Source organism: Anser anser (assembly GCF_964211835.1).
Source record: "Anser anser genome assembly, chromosome: 3".
NCBI lineage: Eukaryota > Metazoa > Chordata > Aves > Anseriformes > Anatidae > Anser > Anser anser.
The window spans coordinates 114,085,647-114,102,244 of NC_139722.1; the positions used below are offsets into that span (position 1 = coordinate 114,085,647).

Below are 16,598 nucleotides of genomic sequence, written 5' to 3' on the forward strand. Positions count from 1 at the left end.
GAGCGTGCTACCGGGCGCTGTTTAATGAGCTTACACACTGGTCCGGACACACATACACGAGTGCGGCAGTACACGGTTCCAGTTACAAAGAGACAGCTATTCCGTAACACCGATACCGAGCTGCTACTGGACGCACGCAGGCAGAGGCAGCCCCATAGCGTGTGCCCAGCATCCGTTGGGCACTTTACATGAGATAAAGCTCCTTTACGTGACAACGCCATGTCCAGCAGTGGCTGCTCCTTCTGCTGCTAAATCTGGCCCACGTGCAGGTGAGCACAGCGACGGAAGGCAGCCGGGCAGAAGGTGCTGGAGAGCCGAGCAGCTGAGGATCAGCTCTTCCTTGTCAACGGCTGTGGACACCCTGAGTTACACAGCTCGCTCAGAAGTGAGATGACTGGGGCCGGCAGCGGTAGGCGACAAGTTTAAGATCTCCTCAAATGAAGGGCCTTCGTCTTCTGGCGGTATCTCTGCCTCAAACATACGCTGAAGCAGAGCATCAACTGTCCTGTACCCTGAAGGTAGCAGAAGAGTCACTGTAAGCATCCATTCCCATTTTTCCAGCAGAATTGTAGAGTATCCACCTTAATACAGATCTTACTCAAAGCCTACTCCCCTTGTTTTATGCTAAAGCAGCAAGAAAATAAATGCCTCAATTAATGTCTACTGGTATTTTGTACCATCTACTTTTATACACTGTAAGCACTTGTAAAGGATAAGACCCTTACTTTAAAGTGCAAGGACGTGTACTCCATCTGTCCTTCGACAGACTTCTGATCCTGATGAACTGCCTCACTGAGAAGTACAAGCTTGGAGAACCGCAGAGCAAGAAAGCCAGGGGAAGCAGCAGCAGGCATTAAGCTAGAGCAAAGGAGCATATAGTCACCCTGTGATCCAAGCCAGGAGTGCAGAGTGCACACAGGAAGGAGAGAAGTAGAAGACAGGCTTCTTGGCGACAGCAGGACCTCAGCCACCAAGGCAGTGTCTCCACAAACTGGCTACTAAAGACAAGTGTGCAATGAAGGACCAAGGAAGAAAAGCTGCTACCAGAGTAAGCAACACCAAACATTAGATAGAGTCCACAGCATTAGAGACTCCACAGTTCTCTAAAAGCCTCCAGCTGTGTTTTAGCTGCTTTTATGGCCCAAAGAAAGCAGAAGTGCTTCAAAACTTTCCCAGACAGGGCTACTAACAGGGACAGTTCAGAGCCTCGGCCTCTTAAGCAAGAGATCAGGCACTCTGGCAGCAGTCACCACCTCTGAAAGAGCCTGTAGGGCCACACTTACGTTTGGAGGCGATTTTGAACACTAGCCCTCTAGGCTGTGTCTTTGTTCCAACTTCCCCCTCAAGGTCGTGCTCAGCACTCTCCATGTTATCAAGGAGTTGTTCATCCTGGAGCACCTCCCTACACAAGAAGGACCAGAAGTTACCCCAGGGACCCACACATGCACAGCAGCAATGGATTCTCTTGGGCAGGGCTAGCTCCCTGGTCATGCTGTTAGCCTCCAGCACCCCTCCTTCCCCGGGCAACAGCCCTGGGCTGGAAGAGCTCAGCAAGGCAGCTGCTTTACCATGTTCTCACCTTCAAGGTGAGTAATTTGTTGCTACCATCTAGACCAAGTCCATATGGTTATGACAGGTTAGCAAGAACTTTGTGAGAAAGAGGGGAGCAGTCTCATCTCACACCTAGGGTCAGAAGGAAGCGTTTTCCTGCAGTCCCAATGCCCTCATCAGATGCGCCAAGTCAGCCACATCCAGCACTACCCTTCAGGGGGGCTTACTCTTGAACTCCCATTCCCAGCTCCTGGATTTTCTGCTCAATGGCTGTTTCTACTTCACTCTTCTCTAGAGAATACTCCACAAAGAAAGCTTCCAAGATGAACGACACAAAGATGCTGAAAGAAATAAGCAGAATTACACAGCAGCATTTCCCTACTGGCATCCCCTTCTTTGGCAATCAACTACCATCTGATTAGGCAGGCTCCAGGTACCCCGTCTCCAGCAGACATTGCTGTAAGCCAGAGCACCAGAGCAGCACCCAGTAGAGACAAGAATAGATGCAAGAGGCTTCTCCAAGAGACAGACTGGACACAAAGAAACCACAAAGAAACACACAATGCATGACCCTTGGACCATCAACATTGCCCTGGCAGAGGTCAGAGCCCCTCTTCATTCCAGTACAGAGGAGAGAAAACCAAAAAAAACTTACTTGACAATAATTATAACCATCACAATGTGGAAGGCAATGAAATAAAGTTTTGCAGGCTGAGCAGTCACATTGGCAAATCCATTGGCAAAGAGTATAATGGGAGTTAAGGGTAAGAGCACCAAAGGAAGAAGATGTCTTACTGTACAGTAGTGCTAATGGAAGAAAACCTGATAACACTTCCAGCAATGATATTCTGGAGAGAGAAAAAAAACACTGTGGGGGGTATTGCTCTGTTGTCTGGCACTAAGTGCATGAGTGCATTCAAAATAAGGGGAAGAATGGGGCTTGGGGTTGAGGGGGAGCACGGTTCACTGAGCTCCGGTTTGGCCCTTCCACCACAAAGGATATCATGCCACTGGTTGACTACAGTGAGCTCCATCAGAACAATGAAGGAAGATGCAAAGTTGTTGAAGTTGTTCTTGCAGTACTTTCCACGGGCAAACAGAGAATCCTTGAGAGCTGGGTTTCCACATTCCAGAGCATAAGGGGCATTAGAATTCACAGGGAAGAACTGGATCTTCCCATGGAATAATTCCATGCCAATGATAGCAAATATACAGTACACAACCTGGGAAGAGAAATGCCATCACCTGCTTTCTCCAGTGAGCAGTAAGCCCCATGGCAAGTTTAGAAGTTCCAGCAGGCTCTTCAGTTTCTACAGACACAGCAAGCTGCTGAGAAACAGCATAGAGTCTAAGAGACCCTACCCCCCCAAGACCAATTACTAGGCAGAAATAAGCCAAGAACTACAGCCCAAATGTACAGAAATGAAACATTCTCGAATCATAATAGGAAAATTTAAGAGATTTGAGAAACAAGATTCTCATTCAGCTTTTTGCCCAAACCATAGTTCAATTTCTTACAGTATCTGTAGCCCAGCCTGCACAGGACATCTTTGCTGCCACATAGAGGACAAAAATGCCCTGGCCTCTGACCTGGCAACTAGCAGGAACCCAACCCTTTTGCACACGTTTACATACTTCAAAACCAAGCATCAAATGGACAGTTTCTTAAAGGCCTGCCATCCAGATATCTGCATTTATCCTCTTGCAAACCACATGAGTGAGAGACTTAAAACACATTCCTGCAAAACTGGAATGCTTTGAGCTAAGATACCAGGATTTCTTACCAGAGTCAGACCACCAAATGTCAACATGGTTGGTACGATGTTTATCAGCGTGTTCATGATGACCCGGAACCTACAGCAAATGATTTATGATAACACCTGCTGTGGGGAGGCTTTTTTTAAAGTCCATGCTTGCTTATCACTGCCTCCCATCCAGCATGAACTCCCCACTTGTCCTTATTTATTGCTGCAGAGAGGTTGCAGCAGCTGGGCTCATCCCAGGCAAGTTGGGACAAGGCCTTTGAATGCCACAGTCAATCCAAAGCACTACATTTCAGCCAGCCTCTGATACGGCTTGCCCCACAAACATATCCCTACCCCATTCTGTTCATTACCTTTGAATGCTGTCAACAATCCTTATTAGCCTGAGGACCCTTAATATGAAGACAATGTCCAGGATCTGTTGGCTGTTGTACTTCGTAGCTGAAAAAAGAGAAGTCTTCTGCAAAATGAGCAGGTAAGTGTAAAGACACGTTCTTACATTTGTTACAGTTACTGTGTTTAATAAGGGCATAACAGGTATCCATAAAAAAAGACACTGGGTTAGTTCTTAGAAACCCTATAGAAAAAATCATCATCCTATCAAAAAAGCCACCCAAGCCCAAAATGACAGCAAAAGACAACTCAAGACCACCGAGTTTCCCAGATGCATGCAGGCTGTTTAAGCCGCACTTACTCGATCTCAGGGTGGTATTGAGTATCGTTGCAGTCAAGGCAGCAAAGATGATGAGGGTATCAAACCTAGCATGAGGGAAGGCAGCACTGTTAGATTTGTGGGCAACAAAGAACGGGCACTTAAACTGCCACATTACATATAAAAGTAGTAACCTTTCTTCCTCTCATCTGTGCCAGACAGCCCTGCTTCATCTGAAATTATTTACAGCATGGGAAGATTTGTTTTTCTTCATTGTTTACTAAAAAAAAAAAACAACCTTCCCCTGCCTAACTACTATCATCACACACTGCAGTCACCTTTGACTGAGCTACCTGGGGAGCAGAGAAAAGCGCCTCTTCTGACAGAGACAGGAAAGGGCACACTGTCCTCTCACACACACAAGTGTTTTAACTATACCCTGGTACATGAGTTAGTCTCAGGAAGCCCATCTCAGACTTCCATTTCTTGAGAAGCTGGAGACAGAGATCTCACCATACTTCACAGTACTTTTACCACCACCATTCATCTCACTCACCAGTTCCAGAATTGATTTTTGCCAAAGAACACCCTCGGTTCGTACGTGTACACTTTTAGGAGTATCTCAATTATGTACAAAGCAAGGAAGACCCATTCTGCATAAGAAATGTAAGGGGTTTCCTCATCCAGAGCAATGAAGATAGCATTTATTAAAATGATTGCATCGTAAGTCCAAACAAATCCCCTGCAAAAAGGAAAAGAAAGATGATTCACCTCACCACTCTCAAGAAGGTAAGAGTTAGTTAATTCAGGAGTTCTTAGTTTCCTAAATGATAATGTTTGAGGGAGGAGGCAATCTTTACTTATCAGCTCTCACAGAGCCTGAGAGTTTAGGGAAGTTACTGCAGAGCCTAGCTTTGTTCTTTAAATCCAACACAGAACATAGGCCTTCAAGGTACACCACTGTCAATACTCCCAGTGTTAAGCTCTCAAACTGACTGCAACTGGATTTCCACCAAGTCAAGCAACATGTATCAAGCAGAAAGACTGGACAAATAAAACAGAAGCCTATAAAAGACTGGGATACGATAGGGGTGCTGCAATCAGAGGGACCTGGATAGGCTGGGGAAGTGGGCAGAGGGCAGTCTCATCGTGTTCAAGTGTCAGTGCAAAGTTCTGCTCCTGGGGAGGAACAACTTCAGGCACCAGTGCAGGCTGGGGATCCATCATCTGAAAAGCAGCTCTGCAGAGAACCTGGGTGGTGGTGATGCAGGGGGGTGTCTTCGTTGATGAACTGAACGCGAGCCAGCAATGCACTCTGGTGGGAGCAGTGGCCAACAGCACCCTAGGTTATCTTACAGAAATGCTGCGGACAGGTCAAGGGAAGTGATTTCCTCCCCCCCTTAGTGCTGAGGAGGCCACATTTAGAGCACTGTGGACAGATTTGGGCTTTCCAGTATGAAAGACATGAACATACTGGAGCTAGTGCAGTAAAAGGCCGCTAAAAAGATTAAAGGATAAGGTGATCTGACAGGATACTGACAGAGCTGGGAACGTTCAACCTGAAGGGGAGAGAGACTGGGGGAATCTCAGTGCATATAAATACCTGATGGGAGGGTGTAGAGAAGATGGAGCCAGACTCTCCTCAGTGGTATCCAGTGAAAGCACAAGAAGCAACGGGCACAAGTTGAAATACAGGAAATTCAATTTAAAGCTTTTCCTTCCTTTTTTTTTTTTTAAACTGAGGATGTCCAGAAACACTGGAACAGGCTGCAGAGAGGTTGTGAAGTTTCTATCCTTGCAGATACTCAAAACCCAGCTCAGAGCCCTGAGTAACCTACTCTAGCAGATCCTACTTTGAGCAGGGAGGTTACACCTGATCATATCTAGAAGTCCCTTCCAACTTCAGTAATTCTGCAATTCTGGGAAGACTCAAACATGAAGCAAAGCACTAGCACTTTGTAGTACCAGCTTAGTAAGAGCTGATGAAACAATACAATGCAGCTTTGCAGGGACTACCAACATAAGATCATCACCTTTAAGGGAAGCATTTAGTCTGGTCCTTTGAGGCAGGCCATAAAACACTTCTTGCTTTCAGTAAACACTGTTTACACTCAGCACCTATAAAAGGCCTGAACAAGTAGGACTGCAAGAGGTCTAAACTCACCAATAGCAAGTCTACTTTCGCCAAACTGGTGAGGGTAGACTAAGAGCAGTTGGTCCACAGAACATTTTCTGAACACAGAACCCCCACTGTTTGAATACTGTTTACACTTCTCAGCAGGACACCCAGACGAACATTTACTTGCAACACCACTACTCTGTTTCACGTGTGAAGAGCTGCTTGCTCCACCAACCCAGGCTTACCTGTGCCTAACCATACTGCGCAGGAATTGACTCACTGCTGACTTATATACACGAGGCATCCATTGTCCCAGCGGATGGCTGCGTATTTTCAGCGTAATCACCTGGATGTTGAGGAGATCTGCTAGCTGCACAAAGGACTTCTTATCTGCAGTAAAGGACAGCACTACACATCAGTCCACTGTCATTAGTGAAAGGCAGCGTCTGGCAAACCTACATCCACTTAAGTTGCAGCAATTGGTCAAAGCAAGGCCAGCAGCCAGCACAAACCTTTAATAATCACTGTGGACATGATCTAGCATGAGACTGACCCATCTCTCCCAATATTCTGTCTCTAGCAGAAACAGACTCCAGAGGAATGTGCGGGAAGCCACATTGCTTGGATGAATCCAATAAAAAGGGAGGATATATTCGTCCTGTGCTGAGAACAGGAGGCACCCTTCTCCATAGTGAGCTTGGCCTGATTTCAAGTGGCCATGAAGAGCTGCCCACAGGACACAGCACAGGCAGAAAGACCAGCCTCTCAGGGCTTGAGAATCCGGAGAGGGAAGCAGGACGAGGGGACTAGAGTCCCTCTTGGACCATTACACACCGTAAGTCTAGTGCCAGAACCCTTAAATCAGCAGGCTCCTGACCCCAGGCTCCTTCCCAGTCCCTGAGCACAGCAGGCCCCACTGCTCACCTATGAAACCCTTCTGCTCATCATCTGAGATGCGTAGGAGCAACTCTCGGTGGGAGTTGCTGATATCAGGAGCCACCAGCTTGACAAGCTGCTTCCACCGGGCTTCTCTAACCACAGGCTGTGCTCCCTCCTCTTCCTTCAGGAGGTTGAAGGCCTCTATCATCTTGCGGTGCTTCATGTAAGCAAGCTTACGGATCTCATTCTAGAGAGAATGTCAGCATTCAGGCAGCTGCAGTCACCCTGCCCCCTTCTTTATTAATAATCTTATTTCCCTGGTACAAGGATGTAAGAGACTCAGAGGAACAAATTCAGGGTGATGCTAGACGCTAGGCACAGCACAGTCAATGGGGTGATGAGAAATGCTCTTTAACAGGCAACCACGAGCCTTCCACACAGCACTCTGGAGGGATCACTAGATTGCTTGTTACTGGGAGATGCATTGAAAAACGGAAGGGAAGACAAAGGACAGTATCTAACAGGAAGGAGATGGGGGGAGGGTGTCTATCAAAGACCACAGGATCTGCAAGCCCGCAGGTCACAGAAGCGGAGAGGATGTGTCCACACATACTTGCCATCCATAAGTCAATGCTGTGACATTAGGGATTGAGATCCTCTTCTGCATATGATCATAAGCAGGCTAAAGAACCTCATACCCTTGGGACACTGTAGCCTCTAGGAAGACCTAGAAGACTGCTTCCTGTGAAGGAGATCCAATCCTCTCAAAAGAGCACCCAGGAATTTGTACCTCTCACCCTTCCATTGCAAGTACCAAGCTGCACCTACTCAGTTACTGTAGAAGAAGAAAGTCCCCATTTACTTCAGCCTCCCTTGCTTTAAGAGCAAATGTAGTGGCACAAAAAGCATGCTGTGCACTTAAAGCCAACTGAAAACAGTCTACTGCATAGAAACAGCATTATTTCTAGAACTAACCCTATAAGAACAATAACACACATGCTTCCTACCTGTTGCAACTTACTGGAGATACACCAGCATTGCTTATTTCATTGTTAAATAATATTAGAACTTGCAGTAATACCCATGGTATGGAAAGGTGAACTTGTGCTTTTCATTTACAGAGCACCAATACAGGCTAGAAGCTGTTCACCTCCTCCACATTTTGCAGAAGAATTCCAAGGGAAGGCCAGATGCCTCTATGCAAGATTATATAAAACAGCAGGCAATTGCCAATCACAATTCACCCCTTCACACATTACCTTCAGGTGTTTTTTGTAGTTGTTATACACAACAGCCAGGAAGAGCGACATGAAGATGTAAGTGTTGACAATGACAAAGGCAATGAAGAACAGGGCATACCATGAGCTGAAGTCAAACGCTGGCATCCTAAAGGAGAGGGAGATTATTACTTGCTGAGCAAACAGGACAATAAAAGAGACATCTTCCAGATGATTTTTTGAAATACTGTTTTAGATAGCAAGATCAAACTTGGCCAGATAACACCCAACCGGGGGCGGGGGGGGGGGAACCCTAACACTATGCACTGAGTTAAAGAAAACGCTTCTTCCACTAGGTCTGCATCCTGTGTGGAATCACTCCCTGTTTGAAGGGATGCAGAAAAGAAAGCAGAGTTTAAGCTTCTGTCAGTATGGGTAAGTTTAAAAGTAAGAGTCTTGAGGTGAAATCTCAGTCATAAGCTGGTGAGTTACTGGCCTCAGGTGCCTTCATTGCATTCAGACCTCCCCTTCTGCTTACCCCAGGAGGGCCACATGTTTTGGTATTCGAATACCTGTGGTTCCCCTTAACATCCCTGTTCTGTTCAGTACATCTCCAGCACTGAAATGTGTCCCACTCCACCCCCAACCCCATCTTTCCTGATGGCTCCTTCACAGTACAGACTGCAACGGGAACCCAATTAGAACAAATGAGGATCAAAAACCCAAGCCTCCTGCAAGTTTAACACAGCTGTGCAAGTTAAAGTCTGCACACACATCCCTACAAATATTGAGAGAAGAGTCATCCGATCACTACAGCATACTTCTTTTTAGAAAAAGATTTTAATCAAAGAGCTGGGGCACTTGTCCCTCAGGTTTAAGCTTTGATCAGCTACTGGGTCTTCTGGAAAGCATTACTTTCACTTCACCTTTTCTAAAAGGTCCTCCAGACTCAGATTCTGGTTCAGAGCATATTTATAAAACAGAGGGCTAACAATTCATGAGATCGCTGCAGACTGGAAAAATCAAAGCCCTGTTGCCATGCTGAAAGCCCTTGATGTGCAGAACAGTACTGTTCTAACCTGAGACACTGACAGGATGCACAAAAGACAATGTTCAGAATAATAAGCAAGCAGTTTAAGGCTTAGCTGTTGTATCAAGAGACTTCTTGGCTACCAGGTGCCAGGGGTATAGGAAGCTGAGAAGAGTATCACAGCAGAACCAGAAGAGTTTTTCACAGGTGAAAGAAAGGCACAGAAGACTTCTCCTTTCTCCCCACAGATGAGCACAGTAAGTGATGACAGCTGTTGTGGACACTGATCACAGCTCTACGTGGTGCTTTACACAGTTTCAGTTTTTCCACCACTAGGAGCAGGACACCAGCGCTCACAACAAAGATTGCAAGCAAAGCATACATACATGACATCTGGGCTGTTTGCTGTTGTCACCAGCACATAGAGGTCAAACACAATTTCTAGGTAGTTTCTGAAATATGGCAAGCCTTCTGCTGTCTGGAGGTTCCTAGGAGGAAAACAACAACCTGAAGTTAAGCACAGAGATCACAAATGCCACCACAGGACCTACAAGTATTTCTATTTACCAGTAATCAAATGGAGTTGCCAGAACCCTCCCTGCTCAAGAGGATCACGCCCAATCTTTCCACCCAACTCTGAACAACAACAAAAAAAGCATTCACACCTCTCACCAAACAGCTTCAAGGCCATGAGGGAGAACATGAGAAGGCTAAACATGAAGAGCAAAAAGACATAGGTGATCTCTGGTAACGTATTGCGGATGCTTCGGAAGGCTCTCCGAATCTGTCAGGGAGAAGGGAAGTGTTTAGAGGCAAAGCAGTACCCATTTTTCCCCCCTCATCATCACATCAGAACATAACACCTATGCAGGGACAGGCAAGCACAGTAGGTCACAGGTTTTCTTTGTTGCCTGGCAGGACAGATTGTCCCAGATGTGCCAGCTCTGTTCTGCTAAAACCTGTGCAGGATTACCAGGGGCTTTCCTCCTCATTTCCCCACTTCACAAACCATTTGAACTCAGCTAGGCAGGGGACAGTGAACCCTGTGGCACTGCTGCAGTGCTCTTGCTCCAAGGTACTGGTCAGGGACAAAAAAGTCTGCTCCTCCAGGCTACCAAACATGCTCTAAGACCGAGTGTTCAACTGCTTCCTCCAGCAGGCCTCACACCACAGTAGTTTATTTATTTGCAAGTCAGGACCAGAACGTCTCAGGCAGCAGGGCAAAGATCTCCCCGTGACAGGAGGGATCAGAGTCCAAACCATCCATCCGAACTACAAGTTCAGTTTTGAGAACAGCACAACACTTGTGCTTGTTTGCCTACGTGACTTCCAGAAATAAAAGCAAGCTAGCCCCAGACTCAGGGAGAAAGTTTTCTTGTCCACAGTGCTGCTCATGTTCATTCCTCCACAGAACAGCATCTAACTGCTTGCAAGCAGAGACTTCTCCTCCATACAGGCTGGAGGAATCCTAGCCTGTAGACTGATCTTAAAAGAAAGCCTATTCCTTCTCAGTGCAGTGTTGCTCTTTATTAAGCACAATTTTCCCTAAATCATGACATCACCACATATGGCAAGAAGCTCTAGTTTCAGCCTCAAGTCTGTACAGAGTCCCCAGTATAAGTGACCCAGTCCACAGGTACAAGAAGCCTTGTGGTACTTTGCACTACACTCAAGCTGCATCACTGAACAGACCCTTTTTTCCCCATCTCACATTCTTGTTCCAGGCCACCTTTGAGAGGAACTCACTCAGAAGAGTCTAAATTCTGCCACCTCTGCCCCCAAAACATTCTACTGAATCCCCTGGATCTCAGAAAGCAACAGGCTGCCTAAGAGTAGGAGTTCTTCCCACCAGACCCACTCCTTACCTGGCGACTCTCTGCAAAGTTGATCAGGAAAATGGGCCTTGCAATTCTTGACCATCGAATGCTCTTTATGTTGTATATCCTGAGGGCCCCATATATGGCCAAGTCAGTCAGAGACAGCTGCAGAAGAAAGAGGAAAATTCACAGAAACAATGCTGGAAGTGCATCTAGAAGAAAGACAATTGGGTTAGCTGGTACGGGATACATGCACACAACAGGTTTGTGGGAACAGGCTGAGCTGCTGGTTGATTTGGCCATGGCTTTTGTAAAGCCTTGGTGCATCAGACCCCAAGAAAGCAACAGAAGGAAAAAAACCAACTCTACATCACCCACCCCAACCCTCATGGCTCCCTAGACCTAACTTACCAGGATTGCAACCATGATGCAGATATTCTTGGTATCCTTCCAAAATACGTTACGAGGGGTGATTTTTGCAAAGTGTGTCAGTCGGCCAAAGAACACCAGAAGGCACAACACCTCAACCAAAGAAGTGGCCTGCAGAGAGAGAAGGGACCCAGGTCAGGACAACCAAGAGCAGTGCTAGCCCTCTTCACACAGATAAGGATGCTCAGGCAAAGAAAAAAAAGCAGTCAATACAAGAGTTTTTTTCAGTGGGTTTTGCTGCTGGCTGTTTTACAGGCTCACATATGCAACACTAAGCAATAGTTTTAGGCTTCCTTTTTCTAAAGTTTCCTGCTACATGCAAGTTAAAGTCAGTGGATTTGTATTGGGTTAGGACTCAAGGAGCACAGCCACAAATACCAGTGTGGAACAAATAAAGGCTGCTCTTAGGACTGCCTTTTTTCTCCTGCAACACTCCACTTCTGCTGCAAGATGCAAGAACTCCACCTGGGTCACTTAGAAGGCTGGTACTACTCTCCAAGATGCAGAAAAGCAACATGACTTTGCCTGCAGTCACACCAGCAATTGCTAATGTCTATGATAACTGCCATAGTCCCTATCTAGTTTCCAGGCCTTTTTTTTGGGTTCCCAATCCAGCACATCCAGTATTAACAGAATGATGAGCAGCCATCAACTCCTGACGCCTTGACAACTTGTTTCAAGCAAGAAACCCTTGCTTGCTCTGCCGAGCAACACAACAGTAGCTGCATTACTGCTTCTATGCTGTCTGGAAACTCACCAGGAAAGGGAGAGGATACACAGCAGGTTCTTCAAACACTGCAAGGGACAGGTTGAGAAAGATGAAGAAATAGGTGGCTGTTCGCATAATCCAGTGGTTATAGAGATAATAAAGCCTGTAGAAAGAAGGCAGTGGCACCATAAGTAAAAGCTCCAGTGCACATACCCATGGGCTTAGCAAATGTATCTTGGAAGAGCAGCAGAAATTTCCCAAACAGTCATGAAGAAGGGTAGCAGTAGCATGTGTAGAACGGGGAATCATTTAGAAGTTTTTGACAGAGTAAGCCTCTTGTTTTTGTTTTTTTTTTTTATACATAAGTCAAGAAGTATTGTCCCCTTCAGCAGTAAAGCCTCTGGTGAATGCTAGCATTAACCATGAACACCTCCAGCTCTAAGTTTCCCACAGGAGGCTCCACACAACACTACGCAATAGTGGCTCCTTCAAGTAGATGCAGAGCAGATCTACAGAGAGAGCATACAGTTTCTCTGCTAACATAAATGCTGCCAACATTGCCAAATAATCACCTCATCTGCCTACTAACCACCACAGATAAAAGCTACAGGGCAAGTGATGATATGGATGACATACATCCATTAAAGATAACATCAAAACATCACCTTGTAAAACAATTAACATACTTGGACAGTACGAGAACTCCAGAAGCTTCATTAACTAAAACAGGAGAACAAAGTAAAAGGGAAAGGTTTTGTGGGGAGGACTACAGGAGTCATTAGTGCTCACACTTAGCTTTGTGGGCAACCTGTTGTAGCACCTTTCCCTTCTGTACTGGCAACCTTCCCTTAGTTTTACACGCAAAATCTGCCTACAGTAGTGCAAGCCTGAAGGAAAAGTCACCTCTGACTGAAGTTGAACCAGCAGCACAAAGAGAAGAGAGTCACTGCTGCAGGCAAAATAGTCTTGACTCAGAGAACTTAATTCACCTAATTGACAATTAACAAGCTTCTAATTACTTCTGCCCCAAGCAGCCACTGCCCTTACTGAGAAGCAACCTAGCAGAGACACCACAGGCATGCAGCAGGTTGGTGTTGCTGTTGCACATGGCCAAACCAGTTCACACAGGGCTCTTCTCCCACCCAGGTCACCCTGCTACCAAAACTCCACCACTTACACCCCATACAGCCACCCTGTGCCATCCCCCACATGCAAATGAGGGCCGGGCTTCTCATTCTCGTTATCTCTGAAGACTGAAGCTGCAGTGCTTTGTAGAGTGTTTTGGTTTTAACCTCAAGCAAAGGAAAGATTTTATTTTCTTCCTCATCCTTAGGATAAGGCGCATTGAGCTGCATTTAACACACACGTTTCAGCCTGACTCCAGTTCGTTGTATCCCACCCAGCCTGACTTCTCAGTGCCCAGCCCCAGGGCTGTGGGGCAGCCCAGACACCACCCCTCAGACCTGCTGGGGCCGGCTCCCCCATCCCAGCTCGGGCTGCCCTTACCTGACCGCCTCCGGGGAGGTCTTGAAGGGAATATTTCTGTTGTACTGCGCATCGGAGACAAACGCTGCCGCCAGCAGGAGCTCCTGTGGGAGGGGGAAAAGCACAGGCCGGTGGGTGCTGGAGGCCTAAAGGGACCCGCAGAGAGAGCCCCCTCACCACCCCCGGCCCCAGCGGGGAGGCCCCAGCCACTACCTCTGAGGCAGCCTCTGCCATGGCGAGGGAGACGCTGACCCCTGACGGCCCCGCCGCTTTTAACGGCACCGCCCCGCCGGCGGAAGCGGGAGGAGGAGGAGGAAGAGGAGGAGGAGCTGGGGCCGCCCCCAGCCTCTCCCCGTCCCCTCAGCGCCCATGGGCCTGGAGGCGCTGCGGCCGCGGGCTGTGCGCTGGGCGCTGCTGGCCGCCTTCGCCGCCGGCGTGCTGGTGGGCTGGCAGGCCGGCCGGGCCCGGCGCCGCTTCCTCCGCTGGCGCCAGCAGCGCCTCCAGCGCCGCCTCGACGCCGCCCGGGAGCAGCTGGAGGCGGCCTGAGCCGGGGCTGGAGGCCGGGGGCCGGCCCCGTCGTCCCGGCGTGATGGCGGCGGTGAACGCGGCTCTGCATCGTGCGACGGCGTCGCCTTGCTGCGGGGCTCTGCGGGGGACAAGCGGCGACAAAAGGACTCGGAGGAGTCGCGGAGGCCGCGTTGGAGCTGGTGGAGACGGAGAGCGCTGTGGGGCGCCGGCACTGGCAGCCGGGAAGGGGCCTTCGCTGCGACGGACTGGTGGGAGGGAGTAACACCGAGCGGGGGTCCGTGAGGGGCGATGGCTCTGCGCGCACCGCCGTGTTTCAGCGCTGCCGGCGCTTGTCTTGCTTCGCGGTGCCCAGGCCTGCGGCTGGTGCACGCTGCCCTGCCCTGCGCAAGTGCTGCTGATAAAGCGATGAGAAAATAACCTCGGCGTGGCGTTCCCTAGGTGCGTTTATTGCTCTCGTGTGCCAGAACGCGCTGTGAGGCTGCGCGCGCCAAACGCCGGGTCTCGCTGTGAAACAACACGCGTGAGAGCACCTCTCCTGGGGGGGCCGAGGGAGCTGGGGCTGCCCAGCTTGGAGAAGACAAGGCTCGGGGGTACCTCGGCGCGGCCTGCCAGGGCCTGGGGGGGGCTCGTAAAGATGGAGAGGGGCTCTTCGTTCGGGTAGAGAACGACGGGACAAGGCGGAAAGGTCTTGAAGTAAAGGAGGGAGGTTCAGCCTAGACGGGAGGAGGAAATCCTCGCCTCAGGGTGGCGACGCCCGGCGCGGGCTGCCCAGGGGCGCTGTGGCTGCCCCATCCCCGGCAGTGCCCGAGGCGAGGTTGCACGGGGCTGGGGGCAGCCTGGCCTGGCGGGAGGTGCCCCTGCCACGGCCGGGCCCGGAGCCGGCCGGGCTTTGAGGCCCCCGCCAGCCGGAGCCGTTCCGTGACCGTGAAAGGCCCTGGGGCCCCGGCACTGCCTGGGGCGGCACGCAGCCCCGCGCCTACATCTCCCGGCGTGCCGCGCTCCCGGAAGTGGCTTCATCCGCCCGCGCCGCCGCACCCGTTGCCTAGCAACCATGTCGGGGCGGCGGGCGCGGGGCCCTCTGCAGCGGGTGCAGCGGCGGAGCCGGCACCTGCGGGACCAGGTACCGGGGGCGGCACCGGCACCGGGAGCGGCGCCGGGACCGGGGCCCCGCTCACGGCGCCTCTCATGTGTTGCAGGTGGAGGCGCTGCGGGCCGAGAACGCGGCCGCGAGCGGCGGGCAGCGGCAGGCCCTGAGGCGGAGGTGAGGCCGTGCCGCGCCGTGCCGCGTGAGCCCTGCCCCAGCCCTGCCCTCAGCCGCGGCCCCCCGGCGGTTGCCGCCATCCGCCCTCGGCTAGCGGTCTGCCCGCTGCGGGGCTTGGCGTGCGACATCAAACACAGTCCCGGTCAGCTCAAGTGTGGCCTCGGTCGTGCCCTTGCATTCAGCAGTCGTGGCTGTGTTTAGATTATTTATTTATTTTTCCTATGGATTTGCAACATACTTTTGTGAAGTAACGTTTTTAGCAGTGCTCAGTGGCAAGGAGTTGCGTACCTTAACTGCGTTATGGAAAAAGCCCTCTCCTGGTTGCCCAGAGCAAAGCCCCTGGCGGAGTCACTCCATTCCCCCTCATCTTTGCATCAGAAGGAGCAGCTGGCTCCCTCTCTGCCTTTTCGTTTTTCTCATGACTGTACAGATCTCTGTCCCTTTTCACTCAGCTGCCCCCAGGATGCTTTCCAGTCTTCAGAGTTTGAGGTAGTTTAAGTGGAAGCTCGTACATCATGGGTAATAAGCAGTTAAGCTGTCTCATCCCTTAGCTCTTCCAGAATTCTTGTGTGAATGTTTGATTGTCATCGAGAACTTGTCAGAGCCAGGTGCTGATCTTGTTTTCTCCCTCTGTTCCAGATCTTTTATTGATGCTTATTCCTTTTAAGATTTGTTAAAACACCTCCTCTAAGGAATCACTAAATTCCTGGTTTGTGAAGTGCCATTTGCGCTTGTATTAATATTTGTAAAGCTGTGTGTGCGTACAGCAGTGTGAAGGCATGGGTATCTAAATTTACAAGTTTCGGTGATTTAGCATGAGTTAGGTGTCCTGTCTACCAGAGTTTTAAGAAAACACCATCTGTCTGTCTTGCTTTCAATGCAGATGCATGCAGCTGCAGAAATTGGTGGATGAAAATACGGATGCTCTTCATAATTTGAAAAAAGTAGGTATAGAGAGAAGTTTGTTAATAATTTTCTCCAAAGTGCATTGCAGTGAATATTTAGAGAACACCAACCTCCTTCAGCTTTAGATGCCTCAGGACAAAAGCAGTGCCTAGCACTGCGTAACCTCTGATCAGGATTTGTGAGATCCATTTATATTATTTAAAAACATATTTTCTGTGCTTTATTATGTACAGAAAAATCTTTATCAACCCA

At 49.2% G+C, this 16,598-nt stretch overlaps 2 protein-coding genes across 11 annotated transcripts in view; one reads left to right on the plus strand and one right to left on the minus strand.

Annotated features, from left to right (window-relative positions):
• Positions 1-14,616, minus strand: LOC310896848 (two pore channel protein 2-like). 5 transcript variants are annotated; one of them, XM_083829686.1, is made up of 19 exons: positions 13,865-14,000; positions 13,673-13,755; positions 12,215-12,329; positions 11,440-11,568; positions 11,077-11,193; positions 9,877-9,995; positions 9,598-9,699; positions 8,224-8,350; positions 7,010-7,211; positions 6,331-6,475; positions 4,523-4,708; positions 4,009-4,073; positions 3,668-3,755; positions 3,336-3,405; positions 2,555-2,774; positions 2,207-2,297; positions 1,779-1,892; positions 1,284-1,402; positions 1-512 (listed from the first exon to the last, which is right to left on the minus strand). In XM_083829686.1, exons 1-19 carry the CDS (start codon positions 13,883-13,885, stop codon positions 367-369), a joined length of 2,259 nt encoding a protein of 752 aa, XP_083685812.1. In that variant the 5' UTR covers positions 13,886-14,000; the 3' UTR covers positions 1-366. The 5 variants fall into 5 exon arrangements, 3 of the variants coding, with proteins under 3 accessions (XP_083685812.1, XP_083685811.1, XP_083685813.1); XR_014581869.1 differs by lacking the exon at positions 12,215-12,329 and adding an exon at positions 726-858 and having other exon boundaries at positions 376-512; positions 13,865-14,615; XM_083829685.1 differs by lacking the exon at positions 12,215-12,329 and having other exon boundaries at positions 13,865-14,615.
• NPHP1 (nephrocystin 1) overlaps positions 14,478-16,598 on the plus strand; it is an 18,307-nt gene continuing 16,186 nt past the window's right edge. For 3 of the 6 annotated variants that reach the window (XM_083829689.1, XM_083829691.1, XM_083829690.1), the window contains exons 1-3: positions 14,907-15,299; positions 15,376-15,440; positions 16,324-16,384. In XM_083829689.1, coding sequence (XP_083685815.1) covers positions 15,231-15,299; positions 15,376-15,440; positions 16,324-16,384 — 195 coding nt within the window. In that variant the 5' untranslated portion in view covers positions 14,907-15,230. Of the gene's footprint in view, positions 14,618-14,789; positions 15,300-15,375; positions 15,441-16,323; positions 16,385-16,598 lie in introns of those variants that run through there. The other 3 variants (XM_083829692.1, XM_083829688.1, XM_083829693.1) reach the window with 3 other exon arrangements.

Coding starts and splice junctions, on each gene's coding strand:
- LOC310896848 (XM_083829685.1), bottom strand. CDS start 14,267: ATGCAGAGCCGCGTTCACCGCCGCCATCACGCCGGGACGACGGGGCCG. Junction 11,194..11,439: donor GCATCATGGTTGCAATCCTG/GTAAGTTAGGTC, acceptor TTTCTTCTGCAG/CTGTCTCTGACTGACTTGGC. Junction 513..1,283: donor GTTCAAAATCGCCTCCAAAC/GTAAGTGTGGCC, acceptor TGCTACCTTCAG/GGTACAGGACAGTTGATGCT.